Source organism: Schistocerca gregaria, chromosome 8, assembly GCF_023897955.1.
Source record: "Schistocerca gregaria isolate iqSchGreg1 chromosome 8, iqSchGreg1.2, whole genome shotgun sequence".
NCBI lineage: Eukaryota > Metazoa > Arthropoda > Insecta > Orthoptera > Acrididae > Schistocerca > Schistocerca gregaria.
This window is the reverse complement of record NC_064927.1, coordinates 410,359,694-410,380,926: the sequence shown is the minus strand read 5'-3', so window position 1 is coordinate 410,380,926 and position 21,233 is coordinate 410,359,694. Positions and strand designations below refer to the sequence as shown.

General features: G+C 38.2%; 1 protein-coding gene across 1 annotated transcript in view; it reads right to left on the bottom strand.

Moving 5' to 3' along the window:
• The window catches only part of LOC126284006 (citron rho-interacting kinase), a 200,319-nt gene that overhangs the window by 119,601 nt on the left and 59,485 nt on the right, over window positions 1-21,233 (bottom strand). Inside the window, exons 11-15 of the mRNA XM_049982548.1 lie at window positions 20,425-20,607; window positions 13,626-13,820; window positions 11,694-11,850; window positions 6,272-6,398; window positions 6,006-6,153 (exon numbers count right to left, since the gene is read on the bottom strand). Of these exons, the coding sequence (XP_049838505.1) occupies window positions 6,006-6,153; window positions 6,272-6,398; window positions 11,694-11,850; window positions 13,626-13,820; window positions 20,425-20,607 (810 nt within the window). The remainder of the gene's footprint in view (window positions 1-6,005; window positions 6,154-6,271; window positions 6,399-11,693; window positions 11,851-13,625; window positions 13,821-20,424; window positions 20,608-21,233) is intronic.

Below are 21,233 nucleotides of genomic sequence, written 5' to 3'. Positions count from 1 at the left end.
AAAACTGAAGCGCGTCATGAACTCTAAATACCCAGGAATGTTGATGGATGGCCTCATTCTGTTGCAGGATAATGCCGACCCACACACTGCCAAGATTGTTTCAACTACAATACAGAAGTTCCACTGAAAAGCCTTTATACATCATCTGTACAGTCCTGATCTCCCACCATGTATTTTCCATATTTTTATATCCTAGAAAGAAGACATTCATAGTTGTCGATTTGCTATGGACAAAGAGCTGCATGCCTCTGTATAATCATGGTTCTATAAGCAAAGATTATTCCATGAAGGCACTAACCATCACATCGCACAGTATAATTAGTTATGGCTATTACTTTTGAGATAATAAACAATTTACTTACTTTGTCTCATATGTCTTGGTTTCATCTGACTGCCGCTTGTAGTAATCAGTTAAAATTAGCATTAATCTTCACACGAAAATCATGGGAACTAGTGTTACATTAATTGGAGGGAATTTTCATTTTATGAAAGACAATTCATTTATTTTTCTTTATTCAAGCTGTTTCAACACTTGGTGTATTGTCTATAGTCTCGTCTAATCATTGGGTAGGGCTTGATCTGATATTACCACCAATCACTCTCAGCATTATTTTGCCAGAAAACTTTTTTATGCTTGTAAGCTGTTTAGAAAAACTGGAACATTATTCAGCAGTTGAGAAGACAAGACAAGGATAGAAAAACACAGGGTGGATGCCAATGCTCCCCAGGTTGTACCACACAGCTTTTGGGTAAAGTTTCTAGTTTTCAATTTTTCAGCAATTTTTATTAAGTGCTCTTTCAAAGGTAGAGTTCTATTAGTTGTTACCCCTATGTACTTCAATGTTCTATTGCAGGCAAGTCTAGTGTTTCCAAACTATATGTTGACTTTTCTTCCAGGGAGTTTTTAGGTAGAAGTATGAACCCTCCATTTCAGTGCCATTTAGTTGGAGTGTCCACTTGCGAAGATACTTTCCTAATACATGAAGATCCACCGTTAGGATTTGTTCTGACTTCACTTTAGTTACACCTTGTCACAAGCACCCAGTCGTTGGCATAACCAAACTTCCCTCATTTTGTTTTTGCAAGCCTGCAATTATACAAGCTGACAGGAAGTGGATCAAGGACTGATCCCTTTGTTAGACTGTTCTTTAATTTAATTATATGGATATGATGCAAATGAATCACTGCAAGTCTGAAGTCAGTAAAATCTTAAGACAATGGCTAAAGCCAGCAACTTTTTTGTTGCACTGAAAAAGGAAAATCACTTAATTGCTCTTAATTTATTTTTCGAACTTCCCACAACAAACTACTCCTGTTAGTTTAAATTCAGTCATAGTCTTTGATTCCCTTTTTATACAACAAAACATAAAGCCAGTTTTATACATAATTCATTATAATGAAATTGGACATTTTGGTTTCATATATTCAGTTGATAGCAATACGTTTTGAACACACACCTCCTTTCATTTATAATCCCACTGAAGTACATACAGGGTGTTTCAAAAATGACCGGTATATTTGAAACAGCAATAAAAACTAAACGGGCAGCGATAGAAATACACCGTTTGTTGCAATATGCTTGGGACAACAGTACATTGTCAGGCGGACAAACTTTCGAAATTACAGTAGTTACAATTGTCAACAACAGATGGCGCTGCAAGTGATGTGAAAGATATAGAAGACAACGCAGTCTGTGGGTGAGCCATTCTGTATATCGTCTTTCTGCTGTAAGCGTGTGCTGTTCACAATGTGCAAGTGTGTTGTGGACAACATGGTTTATTCCTTAGAACAGAGGATTTTTCTGGTGTTGGAATTCCACCGCCTAGAACACAGTGTTGTTGCAACAAGAAGAAGTTTTCAACTGAGGTTTAATGTAACCAAAAAACCGAAAAGCGATACAATAAAGGATCTGTTTGAAAAATTTCAACGGACTGGGAACGTGACGGATGAACGTGCTGGAAAGGTAGGGCGACCGCGTACGGCTACCACAGAGGGCAACGTGCAGCTAGTGCAGCAGGTGATCCAACAGCGGCTTCGGGTTTCCGTTCGCTGTGTTGCAGCTGCGGTCCAAATGACGCCAACGTCCACGTATCATCTCATGTGCCAGAGTTTACACCTTTATCCATACAAAATTCAAATGCGGCAATCCCTCAGCGCCGCTACCATTGCTGCATGAGAGACATTCGCTAACGATATAGTGCACAGGATTGATGACGGCGATATGCATGTGGGCAGCATTTGGTTTACTGACGAAGCTTATTTTTACCTGGTCGGCTTCGTCAATAAACAGAACTGGCGCATATGGGGAACCGAAAAGCCCCATGTTGCAGTCCCATCGTCCCTGCATCCTCAAAAAGTACTGGTCTGGACCGCCATTTCTTCCAAAGGAATCATTGGCCCATTTTTCAGATCCGAAACAATTACTGCATCACGCTATCTGGACATTCTTTGTGAATTTGTGGCGGTACACACTGCCTTAGACGACACAGCGAACACCTCGTGGTTTATGCAAGATGGTGCCCGGCCACATCGCACGGCCGACGTCTTTAATTTCCTGAATTAATATTTCGATGATCATGTGATTGCTTTGGGCTATCCTAAACATACAGGAGGCGGCGTACATTGGCCTCTCTATTCGCCAGACATGAACCCGTATGACTTCTTTCTGTGGGGACACATGAAAGACCAGATGTACCGCCAGAATCCAGAAACAATTGAACAGCTGAAGCAGTACATCTCATCTGCATGTGAAGCCATTCCGCCAGACACATTGTCAAAGGTTTCGGGTAATTTCATTCAGAGACAACGCCATATTATTGCTACGCATGATGGATATGTGGAAAATATCGTAATATAGAGTTTCCCAAACTGCAGCGCCATCTGTTGTTGACAATTGTAACTACTGTAATTTCGAAAGTTTGTCTGCCTGAAAATGTACTGTTGTCCCAAGCATATAGCAACAAACGGTGTATTTCTATCGCTGCTCGTTTAGTTTGTATTGCCGTTTCAAATATACCGGTCATTTTTGAAACACCCTGTAGAAATATGACAATTCCTGAATACGTTTGTATCCAAATGTATCAGTGACTTCTGGGAGAAACAAGAAGTCAACCAATTTGAGTTTCTTGCTCTTCGTATCCAACCAGACTAAGTGTACATGTATGTTAAATGGCACAAAATGACCAGTTTCGAAAAATCCACAGTAATTAACAAAAAAGGAATAACTGTGGAAAATGTAACTGCTCTTTCAGTGACACAATTCTGTTTTTTTATCTAGTAATTCAAATGAAATGTATAGATAAATTTACACAGAACGTTATCTGGTTTTTACAAGGGACATTCAGTGGTTAAAGAGACAAATTGATGCAGACATTAAGTTAGTGGAAGGAGTTCTATACTTTCATGATGGGGTGACATCACAGGGATGATCTGAAAACAGCTGACAGATAAAATTTGTTTTGTTTATAAACTGAATATTTCATTTAATGGTGGCCCGCCTGCTGGAAGTTTCCAGGAAGTATTTAACACAATACAAAAGCTAAAGAACAAGCATTCATCTGGATGGGATGGTATCTCAAGTGTGGTGTTAAGGAAATGTGCCAGTGAAACAACTAAACCACTTACCTATCTTATCAACTGTAGTATTAATGAAAACCTATACCCAAATGTCTTAAAAATAAGTGTAATTCAGTCAATCCATAAGAATGGAAGTAAAGAAGAAGTTTCAAATTATAGACCAATATCACTAATTCCTACCTTCAGTAAAATATTTGAAACAGTTATCCTATCATAAATCTCAAAATTTTTCTCAAGACTGTGTCACAGCATGGGTTTAGGAAAGACCTAAGCACGGCCACTGCTCTTACCAGCTTCTTCCATGAAGTATATAGCAATATAGAATGGGCTCTGCACACAGTCTGAATATTCCTTGACCTGAGCAAAGTTTTTGACTCAGTAAACCATCAGCTTCTCATTAAAAAAAACTGCGGGCATACAATATCAGTGGTGCATCAATGAAACTTTTATCCACCTATCTGGTGAACCATAAACAGTGAACCAAACTTACACATCAAATTGACAATAAGATCTTAACTTTTAAATCCACAAGTGAAACAGTGATACAGGGAGTCCCTCAAGACTCAATTCTTGGACCTTTGCTATTTTTAGCATATATTAATGACACATTTGTTTTATTTCATCGTAAAGATTGTGAGGAACTGAAATTTTCAGCAAGTAATAGGGTACTAGAATTAAGTTCATAATTTCATGCACAAGGATTCTAGCACAATGTAAATAAATCCCAGATGCTAATATTTACAACTGGCAGCTCACACCACTCATGCATAAATGAGATATGCGGCATAGTAGCAGACAAGTGTAAATTTCTATGGGTCCATCTGGACTCAAACCTCTGGTGGATTAGCCACATTAATGCTGTATGTAAAAAAAAAAGTCGCAATGGGCTGTATCTTCTTAGCCAACTGTCCATAATGGTACCACCCACACGCTTAAAACTGTACTAGGGGACAATCTATCCTCATCTTAGCTACTGTATAGAAATATGGGTCTGTGCTGCAGACATTCACCTTAACAGAGTACTGTTGCTACAAAAAAGAGGGTTAAGGGCTATGCATGGAGTAGGCTATAAAGAGTCTTGCCGTGATGTTTTCAGACCACACAAGTTCATTGTATACTCTTTGTACCTTTATAATTTTTTTTTTTTTTTTGTCTTGCAGAAAACTGAAGTAACTAAATGCAGTGTTATACATGACCACAACACCAGGTCCACAGAAAATTTCTACCGACAAAGAACAAGATTAAAAATGACTGACCAGGACCCAAACAAATGGCTTGCATACCTGCTAAGAAGAAAATCACAGCAGTAGGACAGTGGTAGTTCAGCAGTTTCAGCATACAGCCTCTCAACAGGGCTGGTGTGAAAGGCACCTGTGGCCGAACGGATGCCATGGTGATGGATAGGGTTGAGACAGAGTAAGAAGGATGTGTGTGCAGACGCATAAAAAAAAACACCCATAGTCGAATTTCGAATGGACAAGGGACTGGTACAAATGAAGGAGAGTGGTTCAATCGGCACCCCAGGAAGTACCATTGACGACACATAGGAGATTGAGGGACCGCGTACAGTGGGATGCCACGTAAGACACATGGCAAGACCAAGAGTGTTTCCTATCAAGCACGAGCTCCAGAAATTTCATAGTTTCAACGAATGTAAGGGCAACAGGCCCAAAATGTAGAGACAGCGGGAGAAACAATATGTGCTGGCAGAAATTCATACATAGGGTTTTGTCGGGGGAAAAGCAAATGCCGTTGTCATTGCTCCAGGAGTAAAGACAATCGAGACAGTACTGAAGATGCCGCTCAGTGAGACACGTCCATGGAGAACCGCATTAGATGGCAAAATCGTCTACAAAAAGAGAGCTGGAGATGCTCAGCAGGAGAGTCATTATAGGGTTAATGGCGATAGCAAAGAGGACAACACGCATGACGGAACCCTGAGGCACACCATTTTCCTGGATAAAGGTGTCCGACAAGGCAGAACCCACACGCACCTTGAAAACTCGGTCTTGTAAAAATGCCTGAAGAAAACAGGGCACGTGCCCACAGAAGCCCCATGTGTAAAGAGTACGGAGGATACCAGTTCTTCAGCAGGTGTCGTAGGTCTCCAAATCGAGAAACACAGCCACGGTCTGGGATTTCCGCAGAAAACCACTCATGACATGGGTGAACAAAGTAATAATATGGTCAACTGCAGAATGCTGTGTGTCATTGCTAGCTAACTCTGAGGAGGGAGAATTAATACAGACTTGGCAACAATTTTTAGCATGTGTGTGGTTGTCAAGCACTCAATGTCGCGACTATGCAGATGGTGGTTAGCTTTAGCCATTCCGTTATTCATCCTGTAATGTTTCATAAGCAATATTGACAAACAATTTGAAAATGAACAGCAAAGAAAAGAAAATGTATTTATAAAATAAAATTCTAACCTTAATGAGATTATCTTGCACAATTCGGGCTGCTTCTCTTTCAAGGACTGATGTTTCCTTTAATTTATCCAATTGGCTTTCAAGTTTTTCAATCTGAGTTTGCAGTATAACTTTCTCATTCACAAGTTTTTTCATTTCTTCATCGTCCCTAAATGAAATTAACATTATTTCCATAAAATATTATCAACTGGATAACAAAACAAATTTCGCACTTGAGATTTACATACTGATTTGCCCACTTGATGATCTAAATAGAAGAATATTACCTTGTGTCTACTGTCACTGTTTGCGACTGATCTCTCAATTTCAAATTTTCTTCTTCTAGTCTCAGTAATCCTTGTTCAAGGCGATGCAGTAGTTCCTCTAAAGTGGCTACTTTTTGATTTTCTTCCTCTGAAACATAAAATGATGCTTAAATACATACAAAACACACGATTCTGCCTCTCAGTGCTATATTTAAAAATGTAATATGACTTGGGAAATCCTGCAAAGCATCACACTGTTTTTCCCCTCTTACTTCCTGGTAAGGGTCAATGGAACACAATAATTCTACCTAATCATGTGAAACTGTCAGATATAAGTGACTAAAAACAACAACTCATATCAAGATCCAAACACTGTTTATTTTGCTTGTACATTAACAGCAATATTGGCAATGAATGGCTACACATGTCTGTCCAGAAACCAGGATAGTATTGTGTACTTCTGAGTCTGTTGACCAGCTGCACTACAAATTTCGCCACCCTGAAAGTAAGAAGGCCTACTCGTCAGCAATTTTCTCAATTTTTCTTTTGATACAAAACTAATGATATTTTAAAATTAATTCACTGACTGAATTCCTTTACACCAGCTGTATGAAGTATACATCTACTACCCAGCAATGAATGAAAAAATTGGGCTCAACTAGGACTCTAGTCTGAATTTCCCATTACCGCAAGCAGTCACCTTAACCATTTCCGCTGTCGAAGCACACACCCTGCATACACCTGTATGCTGCTTATGATAATCTTCATGTAGCACAGTATTTTGGAGCTTTTTTTTTTTGCAATCTCATTACTTTCCTTCGCAATTGCTCACTTTCTCCTTCCATTTTTGTCAAGAGTCTTTGTATTCCAAGCCCCTCATTAGAACTGCGGATGCAGATCCAGTGTCTGATAAAGTGCTGCTACACATGTCAGAACACTTATTTGATTGAGAAAATATAAATGCATACAAACACTTCCAACATAATTTAGAAAAAGTGTGCAGTAGTTCATTACTTTACCCTTTGTATGTTGGTTTCTTTTTATGTAGCAAATGACACTTAAAACTATTTTTCTTCTTGAATAAAAGTGAATTTTTCACTGATGAAACATTGTTGATTAAATAACATATTTTACCTGTGTCCTTGCTTAAAAACAGGGTGCGCTGCCACACTCTGTCTGTATCTGACACGTTTGCTGAAATTATTATACCTATGACTTATGCCTTTTCACTTGGTGGTTCACTGCTGAATCTGAATGCAATGAAACAGTCAACTCACTGCTTTCGAACTTAAGAATGTGGGAAAACTTTATGCTGCACAACAGCAATCTTCATCACAACCAATGTGAAATGGTTCTCTGTTGCTGAAAGCACTCGTGCAGTTGTTTATGCAACTATTGAACACTACTTTTTCCAATGCCAGATGGATTCCAAACCAACCACCTCTTTTCTAGTCACCTTGACCAAATATATCCTTACCCACAATTATTTCTCCTTTCAAGGCATTGCCTCAAAACAAATCTGGTTTATGGCTATAGGTACCCACATAGCAACATCCCATGCCAACCTATTCATAGGCCCCATTTGCTTCACCTGGTCCTACCAAAACCAGCAAGCCACCTTCCTCGATGTTGGCCTTTACCTCAAAGATGGCTACACGAGTACATCTGTCTATATCAAAACTACCAACCATCAGCAACAGCTCCCACTTCGACAGCTGCCACTCGTTCCACACCAAGAAGTCCCTTCCATACAGCCAAGCCACCACTGGCCGTTGCATTTGTAGTGACAAGCAGTCCCTCTTAAAATATACTGAGGGTCTTACTGACACCTTCACACGCCATAATTACCCTCCCAATCTTGCACAAAAACAGATTTCTCTCTCCAGTCTCCCACCACCTCCCAAAGTACCACCATCTGGCTATAGAGGAGAATTTCCCTCGTGACTCTGTACCAGCCACAACAGGAGTAACTGAACTACATTCTCCACCAGTGCTTTGACTACCTCTCATCGTGCCCTGAAATAAGGAATATTCTACTCACTATCCTTGCCACCCCTCCCACAGTAGTATTCTGCTTCCCATCTAACCTACACAGTATCCTCATTCATCCCTACACAACCCCTGCTCCCAACCCTTTGCCTCATAGTTCATATCCCTGTGATAGACCTAGATGCAAGACCTGTCCCATACATCCTCCACCACCATCACCACCTACTCCAGTCCAGTTGCAAGAATCACACATCCCATCAAAGGCAGGGCTACCTGTGGAACCAGTCATGTGATATGTAAGCTAAGCTGCAACCACTGTGCTGCACTCTATGTGGGCACGACAACCAACAAGCTGTCTGTCCACATGAATGGTCACTGACAAACTGTGGCCAAGAAACAGCTGGACCAACACGTTGCCGAGCACACTGCCCAGCGCGACATCCTCCATTTCAATGACTGCTTCACAGCCTGTGTCAACAGGATTCTTCCCACCAACTCCAGCTTTCTGAATTGCACATGTGAATACTCTCCTGCAATATATCCTACGTTTCGATAACCCTCCTGGGTTCAACCTTTGTTGGTCATTGTACTTACCCATATAGACCTTCCCTGTTCCCATTCCAGCACTACATATCTCTATATTCCACCAACACACCCAGTCTTTTTACTTCTCTTCTTTACCCTCCGTCTAACCTCCTGACTACAGATAGTTGCCCTATCCTCAATCCACCTTGTTCTTGCATGCTCCCACAAGCAGAACTTTACAGTCCCCCAGCCCTACCCTGTTATCCATCCCCCTCTCCACCGAAGCCGCCTCCTTACCCCCCATCACCAGGTTGCCTCTCCCATCATGCACTGCTGCTCACAGTTTGGCTTCAGCAGTCAGAGACTGTGGTGTGTGTGTGTGTGTGTGTGTGTGTGTGTGTGTGTGTGTGTGTGTGTGTGTGTGTGTGTGTGTGTGTATTTTTGTTTCAGACAGTCCTTGTTGTGCCTATCTGTAACTCTGCACCTCCACTATATGGTGAGTAGCAACTAGCCTTTTCATAATATCGTTACATTCGATCCTGGATTTCGAATTGTCTGATGACCGAGATTATAGTAGGTTTGGAGGCAAACTCAGTCATTTTTTCTCATCCCATACTTGATAGCACAAAGACTCAGAAAAAATACTGGTCCAAAGAACTATACATCATGCACTACTCTACAGTGGCTTGTGTGTGTGTGTGTGTGTGTGTGTGTGTGTGTGTGTGTGTGTGTCCAGGCAAGACCTACCTAAGCTGACAAATTCCTGCATTACTTACTTATTCCTTCCTTGGTCCTACAGCCAATGTAGTGCCTTGGCCTCTCTGATGATCACAGCCCAATCTTGACAATTTTCTGCTTGTTTCCTCCATATCCTGATTCCAATCTTTCTCAAAGCATTTTTTACACTCTCCAGCCATTGTTTCCAGGATCTCCCTTTGCTCCTTTTGCCACCTAGATTTCCTGCGTAAACCTTTTTGACATCTCAGTCCTCTGACATTCGCTCTACATGGCCCAGCCATCTCAATCTATTACACTTAATTTCAGTCAGCAAGTCAGGATTTCTATACAGTTCTTCCAATTCCTTGTTTCTCCTTATACTCCATTGCCCCACCTCATACACAGCTCCAAAAATCTCTCTTAATATTTTCCTCTCCCATCTTCCCAAGAGCTCTTCTTCTACTACAGTCATTGTCCATGTTTCTGAGCCATACATTACCACCGGTCTTATGACTGGTCGATAGACAGTCACCTTCAATTTTCTGCTCACGCTACGTGACTGAAGGATCTTGATCAGAGTACAGTAAGCTCTATTTCCTACAGCAATCCTAGATTTTATTTCTTCTCTTATTCTGCTATTCTACGTAATCAGCACTCCCAGATATTGGAGCTTCACACATCTCTCATAATTGCCTTTGTTCAACTTAATATATTTCTCTTTGACAACTGCATTTTTCCTGTAAGTAAAGAGATACTGTGTTTTTGTATTGTTTACTCTTAAGTCCGAACTGTTCTGCCTCCTGCATTATAACACAAAAAGAATTATCTTGATACGGTGCAGTATTATGCCCTTTACGGAAAGGGAGTATAGTGCATAATGTTACAAACCCTTGGCAATGACTTTGTAAATGAATTCGGCTGGATCTCCTCTTAGATTTTGAAGTTTCTTAATAATAAAAGTTGAATATTGTATGTTCCATTAATGAAGATTAGTAGTTGATCATGAAATCAAGACATCTGTACAGATTCTTCCTGTTATGGAGCTATGTTTACGAACAAGTTAGATAAAATCAGAAATGTTGATTGTTACATATATGTTAGATATTTATTATATATATAGCTGCTAATGTTAATTGCCAGCAGCTGAAAGGGATAGGGTGGATTCACACATAGCTGAAAAGAACGAACTATGTCTACATCTCATTGTTACAAAATGATTTTGATAGAAAAGGAAACCCAAATCAGATAACAATTAAGAGCAGCAAGGAGGAGTAGCTGTTATGAAGTGACAAGAAAAACTGACACTTGTCATTACCTTTAAAAATTTATTTTGTGAAATTTCAACTTAACCCCTTAATAAATTTCTAGATAAAAGATAAAAAAACAAAATTTGTGGCACTTTAGAGGTATGCAAAACACTCTGGAGAATGTAGCACTTGTCAGAAGTGTTGGTAGCTTCTTGCAGAATCAGCACCTACTGGCACTGATGCTCAAAAACAGTTAGCCTTCAAATTATTAGAAAAGCATTGGTATGGTGTGAATTTGCGACACTCAGCATTAAGGGGTAAGTAACAAAGTTTTTAAACCTCTCCAGATGATGAAAGTCTGACATTTTAAGACAGTGTAGCAGTACTGAAACTGAGTCTTTTGCATCATTTTTCAACAAAAAGATACCAACTTTCTTATTTGGTATTGTATTGTATGGAACTGGGGACCTAGAAATGATGGAGAGGCTTTGTCTCCGCCATATCCCTCAGTGGTACACAACCCCATAACAGGCTACAGAAGTCCACTCACCCCATACCGAACCCAGTGTTACTGTGTGGTTCGGTCCCCAGTGGATCCCTCCCTTAAAAACCATCCAAAAACTGACCAGCACACTGGACCTCGACACTAATCTGCCTGGTAGATTCGCGTCAGGCACTGGCATGCCTTCCCACCCGGAAAGCAGTGCACTTGACTGCACTGTTAACCGGGTGGGCATAACTTCACATTTACTAAAATAAGAAACCTCTCTCAAATTATGTTGTACAGTAGCAAAGCATGCAGGGAAAAGTAACTTTATTAATTATTTTACAACTACCACCCCCTTCGACCTCCTGAAAGACTTAATTACTTTTCAAACTGCAGTTAACTTGCAAACAGATCCATTTACATGAAACTATCACTCTAAAAAAACTTTTATACTTAGAAAGCCAGCAGATAATGTCACCTTGTTTACGCTGTGCCTCACACAGAGCATTTTGCAGACTCATTCGCTCTTCTGTTACTTCACGCAGTTCTGTCTCTAGCACTGCCACCTGCTCTCTCTGTGTTGCTACCTCAGCTTCCTGTTGCTCTATTGTTTGGTTCAAGCTTGCCTCAATATCCTGAAACATAACAAAAATACATTTATGCTTGTTGCACATTTCCTAAAGTTGTATCAATTTCTGTTAAATAAAAATAGTTAGGGACATTGACACAAAAGGTAAAAAAAATAGAAACTGGCAAGTAATCAACTGAAATGATGAAGGCTAGAAAAACAGCCACATGAAAGACAGCTTATTACTTAATACAGTAACTAGCAGGAACACAAAAAGAGCACATCACAGACACAAAATGGAGTGTTACTGCAAATATCATGCCGCACGGAAGATAAGATACAGGAAACTTAATATTTGACAGAAGGTCAAAGATGAAGATGAAACATAAGGTAATTCAAAGAACTTATATCCCCTCAATATTATTATGACATTATCTTGCAGGCAAATTTCTTTCAATAGCAATAAAAAACAAAATAATTTGTCCACACTTTTATTTTAACAAAATATGAGTAAGTCTGATGCACCTAACATTAATGAAATTCTAAAATAATCTATTTTACCTTTTGCCAGACAAACAAATTTGAAGAGAGAAACAATGTTACATTTTAATATGCCCTCCAGCTATAGCATTATGCTGCTAAGACACATCTGAAGATAAATACATATTTTGCCAAAGCATGGTGGACATTGCCAAAGTGTAGCATGATTAATTACAAATAGTTTCTCCTTAAAACTTTGTGATACACTTATTTTCTGTTTATTACACTTCTCAGATAATTTTATAAATACTATCTTTATATAGCATGTAAGATGTGCGAACAGCCATCTACAATTTATTATTTTATTTTATGCTTTTATAGAGTCTTATTTTCAACACAACTTCTTCCATTTCTTCACACAAGATTGTCATACTGTCTCTAAAGTCTGAGTGTGTGTCCCCTTGTGCACAGAGAAAAAGCTACAGAACCCAATGCTTTTTTGCTGTTGTCCCCATTACATCATGAAGGAAGAGAAGCCAAACTTTTTCACCTCAAATAATGTTCCACCCACAAATGCATTAATTATTGGAATTCAGGCATCAATGTTTGTAAGGGAGCTGTGTTATTTTTGTGTCAGAATAGCAGAGACAAATTCAGTGATAACTCTTAGGTATGCCTGATAGGAAATTACAGAGTTAAAATATATTCAATATGGAAATTTTTGTGCTGCTGCTGTGGTGGTGTTCGTTTGAATGGTTCATCATCCAGAAGTTTATGCCTTCAGCAGTAAGGCAGCAATACACCATGTTTACACTACTCTCGACAGAAATTAGTGTTGCAGAGATGAGATACCTCATTAATTGTATGTAGCCCTTCGGAGCAGTTGACTGAAGTGCAGTGGAACCGTTAACTATACAAGGTGTTCTAGGAGGAAAGGTCACTGGTCCAGAGATATGACAGCAATGATCATTTGAAGCAAAAATGTCTTGTAAAAATGGGTTCTAAAATGCATATCTTAAGGGCGATAAGTACTTCTTCACCTTAGCTACTGTGAAACATATCTTTTACTGAGCAAATGCTCAGGTCTTAAGATATTCCAGACTTTTCTGCTTTGAAGTCCCTATTGTATCCATTAATACAAGTAAACCAAATTCAGTGTATTTCTGCTCTAATGTTTTGTCGGGACTACTAAAGAATTGTGTCACTAAATTCTGTTGGGGGAATATATATATATATATATATATATATATATATATATATATATATATATATATATATATATATATATATATATTCACTATTCAATGTGTTTGTGAGTGAGAGAGAGCGCCTACAATTGATAATCAAAATATCTGTTCTTACCCCTAGATGTAACTGCAGGTTTTCACACTTCTTTCGCTCCTCCTCCAGTTCTCCTTGAATATGAATCAGCTTTGCTTCCAACTGAGTCATCACCAACATCTTCTCCGTCAGTGCATCTCGTTCTGCTTGAATTTTTACCATGTCCGTCTGCAGTAATTGCATTTCTTGCTCATTTTGGTTGCATTTATTTACTAGCTGTAACAGTAATAAACTAGGTACACAAAACTGATCACAGTAATTAAAGTATTTATAATTCACTACTGAACTTTTACTGGAAAATTTACAATGGTATTATTTTTCAATTTTAAGAAAGCATTTGAAGCAATAGAAAGAAGTGATAGTCTAAACAATTAGAAAATTTACTGTTTATAGAAAACTGGAGTACCTTGTGCTTAAACTAGCTGATTTCTAACACAGTCAAATACAACACATTAAGTGAAATTGGTGGGCAAAACATCTCAACCATTTACAACAAAACTGGTTTAAGACAGGCTTCAGGAAGGTTTTAGGGAGGAAAAAAATCCTAAGGACCTCTAATTTGGCACTCAGAATCACAAAATTGACCCTATAATTCTATGGTGGAAACTGAATGGAATTAAGGTTAACTATCTAGCATAAGCAGATGACTTGTTTGTGAGATTGGAGATTTGCAGACATTATGACTAAGTACAGAGAAACTTTATTTTGTGTGTTTACTATGCACAAGTTTAAACAGAAGCATACTACAGGTTAACACAGTAAGCAAAACCAAAAGATAGAAGCACTTCAGCATAGGAAGATCTGTGAATACCAAAGGAAGTACATAACAGTAAGAAATTCTAACATACCCCTCAATTTTTGTAACAATGATATAAATGAATGAAATAGCTCAAGTTCAGGATCTTAGACTTTAAGATCAATTCCTTCAACACACTCCATGACTGGATGCAGGAAGAGGTTTCGTCAACACATTAGCCACTGTGACCTCTATCATGTGATGTTTCAGTTTCAGTGGGTACTCTAAGAGTTGCAATTTGCTTGAAAATGCTGTGAGACAATGCGGGCATTTGGATGAACTTTTTGTACATATACTGACACATAAAATGAAACTTTATGTGAATATGTTATGTCTTTAAAGAAAAACTTGTTTGTTTGCCAACACACTAGCAGACCAATTGTTGCTGAACAGAATGCGTGAAAGCTACTTCACTCTCAGTCCTTTCATGAAAGCTGAAAATGAATAGTTTCTCTTGTTACTTCAGTGAGGCTCATGTATTCAGCTTCCAATGATGAAAGACTAATGGTTCTCTGCTTGTGTGAACACCGAGATCATCGCTACAGAAAACAAGAAGTTGTAATCCCTGTATAACATCCTGTCACTTTCAGAATTCACTTAGTCAGAATCTGTAGAACTGAAGATTCTCTTTTCTTCTTCTTGCTCCTCCTCAATATACATCAAATTTGTGTCTATTGTTCTTTTGAGATATCTGAGGATGTGTTTAGCAGTTTGCCAATGAGCAATATCATGATCATTGCAGTAGTGGCTTAACTTGTTGACTGCACAAGATATGCCTGGTCGAGTGGCTACAGCAATGTACATCAAAGCTCCAACCAGTACTCCGAAAGGAAGATGACTCTTTTGCAGCAACAGCTGTTGAGTCCAAATTACTTCCAGTTGCCAATGGAGTCATTGGGTGGCATTCAATCATTCTGAATTAATCCAAAACCTTGGCTGTAACAAGTTTCACATAACTTAATTTTGTCATCTGACTGATTGACCTCAATGCTAAAATAGCTTATTGCCCCAAAGTCCTCAACATACAATCTCATCCTCAACTTGCATCATCCTAACCAGATTCACTGACATACTTATTTTTGAGAATGTCTTTAATGTATGTGACCTAATCAGGAATACCAGTTCCCTGCGTCATTATCCACAAATGTCTGGTCAGCAGTAGGACATACCTCTGGATGATTTCCTTTTAAATAAAACAAGTTGGCAATAATTTTTGAAATGTCTGTAGCTCGGGCTTTAAAATCTCATATAAATCAATATGTAATTGTCCACATTTTTTGTAACTGAAATAGGTCTGTAGCAATACTTGGCATATATATAGTGTTTTTCATTGTTGTAATGTTGTCAGCATCGATTCACGTAGTGACATATCAACTCTAGCCCCTACTTGCTTAACACTATTCTTTGCAACAGTTAATAGCTCTTATTTGTCATGTACGAAAAACAGTAGCTTTGATGACTTTGTTCTTGCCTCATTCACTCTGTTTCTTCTCTCTCTCTCTTTTTTTTTTAAACCCTCATCTTCTTTGTGTCCCTTTTTATAACAAAAAACAAAAGTTACACTTAAATGCTGGTGTCTGGTCTGATTTGTCATTATGAATCACAGCACCTTTGGACTTTTTCACATACTGCTAACCCAATTCCAAAAACATTATTGATACTTGCATTTTATGGTATTTCTGAATCATTGTATTGCGCTCTTCCAGGATTTTCACTTTCGGCCGCTCAACATCGTGGTTATTGTCCTGAAACTCAATGGTCTAAATAAAATTTTAACTATATGGAAGACTTAAAGCATCTTTAATGGTGATAGAGCACCATCAATGTCGACAGGCATTGCCTGTGACTTGTCCACATCATCAAATAAGTCAGCAAGACATTGTGTTGTGCCATCAACACCATGCATTTGCTGAAATGTGAGATGTTTAAGTAGTCTTGCTTTACAAGCAGATTCTTTAGATGCATAAATATATTCTGGCTTGAGCTATATCTGTCACGATGTGCATACAGTGTATTACCCTCACCAGTAATGGCAGTCTGTGATGCCTCTCCCAACACAAATTCCCAGGTAACACTTTTTGCGATTGGTTTCCACTTGTATTCTCTATGGGTCTCACTTATCACATAATGTTTCCGGTCAAGTGAAATGTGCAGCAGTTATAGGAGGGGCATTTGAAAAGTCTGTGCAAAAATAAAAACTACTTACGTGTTTGGGGTAAACCTTTTTGATTTTTCTACATTGTCTCCTTTTAGACTTATACACACTGTCCAATGCTGTTCTAATTTTTTGATCCCTTCCGAATAACAGCAATTGACCAAGTCTGCAAAATAGCGATTAGTTGCTGCAGTCACCTCTTCGTTTCAATAAAATAATTGTCCCGACAGACACTTCTTCAAACTGGAGAACAAACAGCAGTCCTAGGGAGCCAAGTCTGGAGAACAGGCGGGATGTGAAATGAATTGGAACCCTATTTCCTTTAATTTTGCGACCACAGATGCTGAGGTGTATGCTGGTGCATTGTCGTGATGGAAAAGGACTTTTTTGCACCAGCGTTTTTCTTGCAGCTCGATTTTCAAATGATCCAATAACGATGAATGATGTGCACCTGCAACAGTTTTACCTGTTTTCAGATAGTCAATGAGGATTATCCCTTGTGAATTTCCGGCCGAAGGAATGGTCTTCACCTTTTTTTGTGCAGATTCTCCCTTGGAAACCCATCGTTTAGATTGTTGTTTGGTCTCAGGAGTATAGTAATGTATCCCCGTTTCATCTACAGTGATGAGATGATGCTTAAAGTCTTGCGGATTCTTCCTGAACAGCTGCAAACAATCCTTGCATCACTTCACACGATTCCGTTTTTGGTCAAGCATGAGCAATCACAGAACCCATCTTGCGGATAGCTTTCTCATGTCCAAATGTTTATGCAAAATATTATGTACCCGTTTATTCGAGATGCCCACAGCACTAGCAATCTCATGTACCTTAACTATTCTGTCATGCATCTCCATATTATGGATTTTATCAATGATTTCTGGAGTCTTAATCTCCACAGGGCGTCCAGAATGTTCAGTATCACTTGTGGCCATATGGCCACTCTGAAAATTTTGAAACCACTTATAAACTGTTCTAATTGAAGGTGCAGAGTCACCGTAATGTTTATCAAGCTTCTCTTTAATCTCCTGAGGCATTTTGCCTTTCATAAAGTAATGTTTAATCACCACACGAAATTCTTTTTTGTCCATTTTTTGACAATTACTCAATTTCCTTCATTCACACAAATGCCGAACACAGATAAATAGACCAATATGGCCAAAACTTGGTGTGCATTCTTTCCAAAGATGTTACTAACTAAACATGACCTCAATATGCATCAGTGGTGCCATCTTTCAGGCTTTGCACAAGCTTTTCAAATGCCCCTCGTATACACCATATGTCAGTTTAATGAACTCCCTATTTGCGCAATTTTCAAGTTAACAACTTTGAAATACACAGAATGGGTCTTAGAGTTTCAGCTGGAAAAAACAGAAAAAATTAAAAAAAAAAAAACCACAGATACACGCATATACAAAAAACAGAATGAGACCCACAAAAAACACAGAATACTAAAGCACTATAAAACAGTGGCAAGGCCAGAATATTTATGCGCATATGACTTGAAACACATCATCAAAAATATAATGGGTGCAACAGAACAAAAATTTAACTTCTCGTGGTTGGGGTTCACAGTCATGCAGAACTTTTTGAAAGACGTCATATATGCCACTGACTGTAGAAATTTATTTATTTTCGCACCAACTGCCTCAGTTCATGTGTAAACAGTGTACAAGAACAGAGGCTTGGTGGAATTTGTATTAAGGATGTTAACATTGTTAAAGAGCTCAAACGGTAATTATGTTTAAACATTATAGGGTTTTTAAAGTTTGATATATGAAAAGGATTTGCAGACTGTGAATGGGGTTTGATGTCGGCTTTATGGTTTATTATTAAAATGTACATCTGACATAAAACTGTACTCACAATTTAAGATTCCATTGCATAATATTTACAACAACACTGAATCAAACAGTCTGTTCCTACTACAGACATTGTCTAAACATTGTGAAAATAGTTAGTATATATGCCTAAAGGGGCTAAACTGTCAATAACAAGGTCCCCCCCCCCCCCCCATCCCACCTTTTTTTTGGACAGTAATTCATAACATAGATTCCTATGGTGTAATGAATTGGGGGGGGGGGGGGGGGAGGGGGGGGGGATTTGTTTTTATAGGAGGGACTGATGTTTAAAATTACACAGTACCATGTGATTGAAGAATATCAACCCCACCAATTAAATTTAGATTTGCCAATTATAGAAATGTGCGTGATTTTACATAACATGCAACAATTCAGTGGTTACTCTACTTCATACAGAGCTGTTATAATGAATATTGCTTACACAATGAAATCTTTAAATTCCACTTCAAGTTACCAGTATCTGGTTACCAAATGTTTTAAAAAGGTATAAGAACCAACAAGACTCACGTGGAAACACCTGTTAAATTTATATCATTCTACTAATTAAAATAACGTTAGCATAAACTGTAGGAAATAAGCCTTTTTTTTATAAGTTTTAAAGTACTGACATAAAAATGGTCCAACTTGGACTACATATGAAACTGTGAAACAATGCAAAGTAGTGACATCAGAGTCAAGAATAGTTGTTAGGAGGAGTTGAACAATGTTGTGGCAGAGTATTGTTAGCAGTAACAAATGATGCTGAGTATGTAATTAGTATGTAGCAGTTTAGACTATGTATAGCATTTCTCACTAAATGAATATATTTCAGACAGAACTGTCAGGAAACTAATTTTATTATATGAAATAACTGTTTTCATGTTCTGGGTTTCAGACAATCAACAGATTTGCTTTTTATTCAATTAATAGAAGTAAAAAGCAAAGGCTATGGAATATTCATTTTACGATTTACTTTACTATTAACAGTGAAGTAGACAATAATTACAGGCTGTCATAATGTTGATGTCCTATATTCAAGAGGACCAGTTCATGCAGATGAAAATGGTCGAATTAAAGGTAGACACCATGTGAAAATTCTGGTACAGAGTTAATCAAAGTCAAATCTTGGTATCTGTAGTCTCTAACACTTTACGGTATGACAGCAACCAAAACGTATAATTTCTCTTCCTGTTTTAAGGTGGGAAACTACTGGTAGTTGCGTGAAAATTACTGATTACCTTTAACTTTTGTCTTGAAATTCTGTTCAAATCTGACTACTGAATAGCTCCTACTAGATTGACAACTGTATGCCAATTATTTTATAGGTTGATTCAGGGGAGGGTACCACACAGCAATACCATCGGTTCCATTGAATTAGGAAGGATTGGGAAGGAAGGCGGTCGTACCCTTTCAAAGGATCATCCCAGCATTTGCTGAAGTGATTCAGGGAAATCACTGAAAACCTAAATCAGGATGGCCGGATGTGGGTTTGAACTGTCATCCTCATGGGGCCAAATTATTTTGTTTGGAAATGGAAATATACTTGACCGTAAAATTATTCATGTACCTCATCTGCAGTAAACACAGTGTTCATTACAGTACAATTCAGTTTAACAAGCATGTCATCTTATAATAAAACAGGCCCTTCTTCAAAAATGTAACAGTAGTTATCTGCTAAGAGCACAGCATGGTACTTGTCACAAAATCTGTTGCTCCATGATATGTAAGCACATGCTTATAAATTATTATGACTTTTTCTGACAATAAGTAGTAAAATTACGGAGTCAGTCAGAATTTGAAGATACTGAAAAGACCATCTCTAGACAGAATTTTGCAGACGACAAAAATCATAAAATATATGAAGTTATAACAATAACAACAACAACAATTATTCTCCTTATTCGGAGACTTTTTCTGCTTCAGAAAAAAATGTCAATTTATGAATAAATTTTTTCTATCAGATCCAACATAAAATGAGGTTAAGAAAATGCAACAAACAATCTTGTTCCTGCTTTGTGATATTTTGATTACCTCTTCTTCACGGTGAGCAAAGTTCTCAATTGTGTCCTGTAGTTTTGCCTCAATCTCAGACCGCAGGTCCTTCTCTGACGCCAACTGCTCCTTAAGTTTTGTAATTTGCACTTGATGATCCAATATGATCTTCTCCATCTGAGACTCCATTCCAACAACACTTTGGCGTGATATTTTGGTTGCCTGCAGGAATGTGTGTTTCTTGATTAATTTTTTGCTTGTATTGTACACACGTAACATATACCAAAAATTAAGGACATATTAAAAACATTATGGGACAAGAGAGGAGAGTCTTATCTAGAATTTTGATTTTGAGTTTTTGGCTGTGCAGGAACACACAATCTGTAGGCTACAATAAAATACTAGCTGAAATGGTAAAAGCCTTAAGAAATTGAGTAATATCTAGACTGAGAAACTTTATTAATGTGACGCATGATGAGGGCATTCAGTTTTTACCTAGGAAGCAATGGTGAATAATGTAAAGATTATAGGAAAGTTAGTTTCATAAGTCACTCAGAAGAACCGATAAAAGAATTGAGGAAAATGTAGGGAAGGATCAGTTTTGATTCTTGAAAGGAGAAGGAACGCAACATAGCATCATATGACTTACAAAAGGCTATAAGTGAACAAGCCTCTACTCATCTGCTTTTGGTGGCTGGACGAGGCATCTGACAATTTACTAGAGAAACATTTCTCATCAGGCGTGTTGTGACATTTTTTGCATCCTGAATACATGTCAGATATGTCCAAGATTTTTAATTTCCTCCAAGCTCCCTCAAATAAAATTACTAGAACACAAAAAATTTATC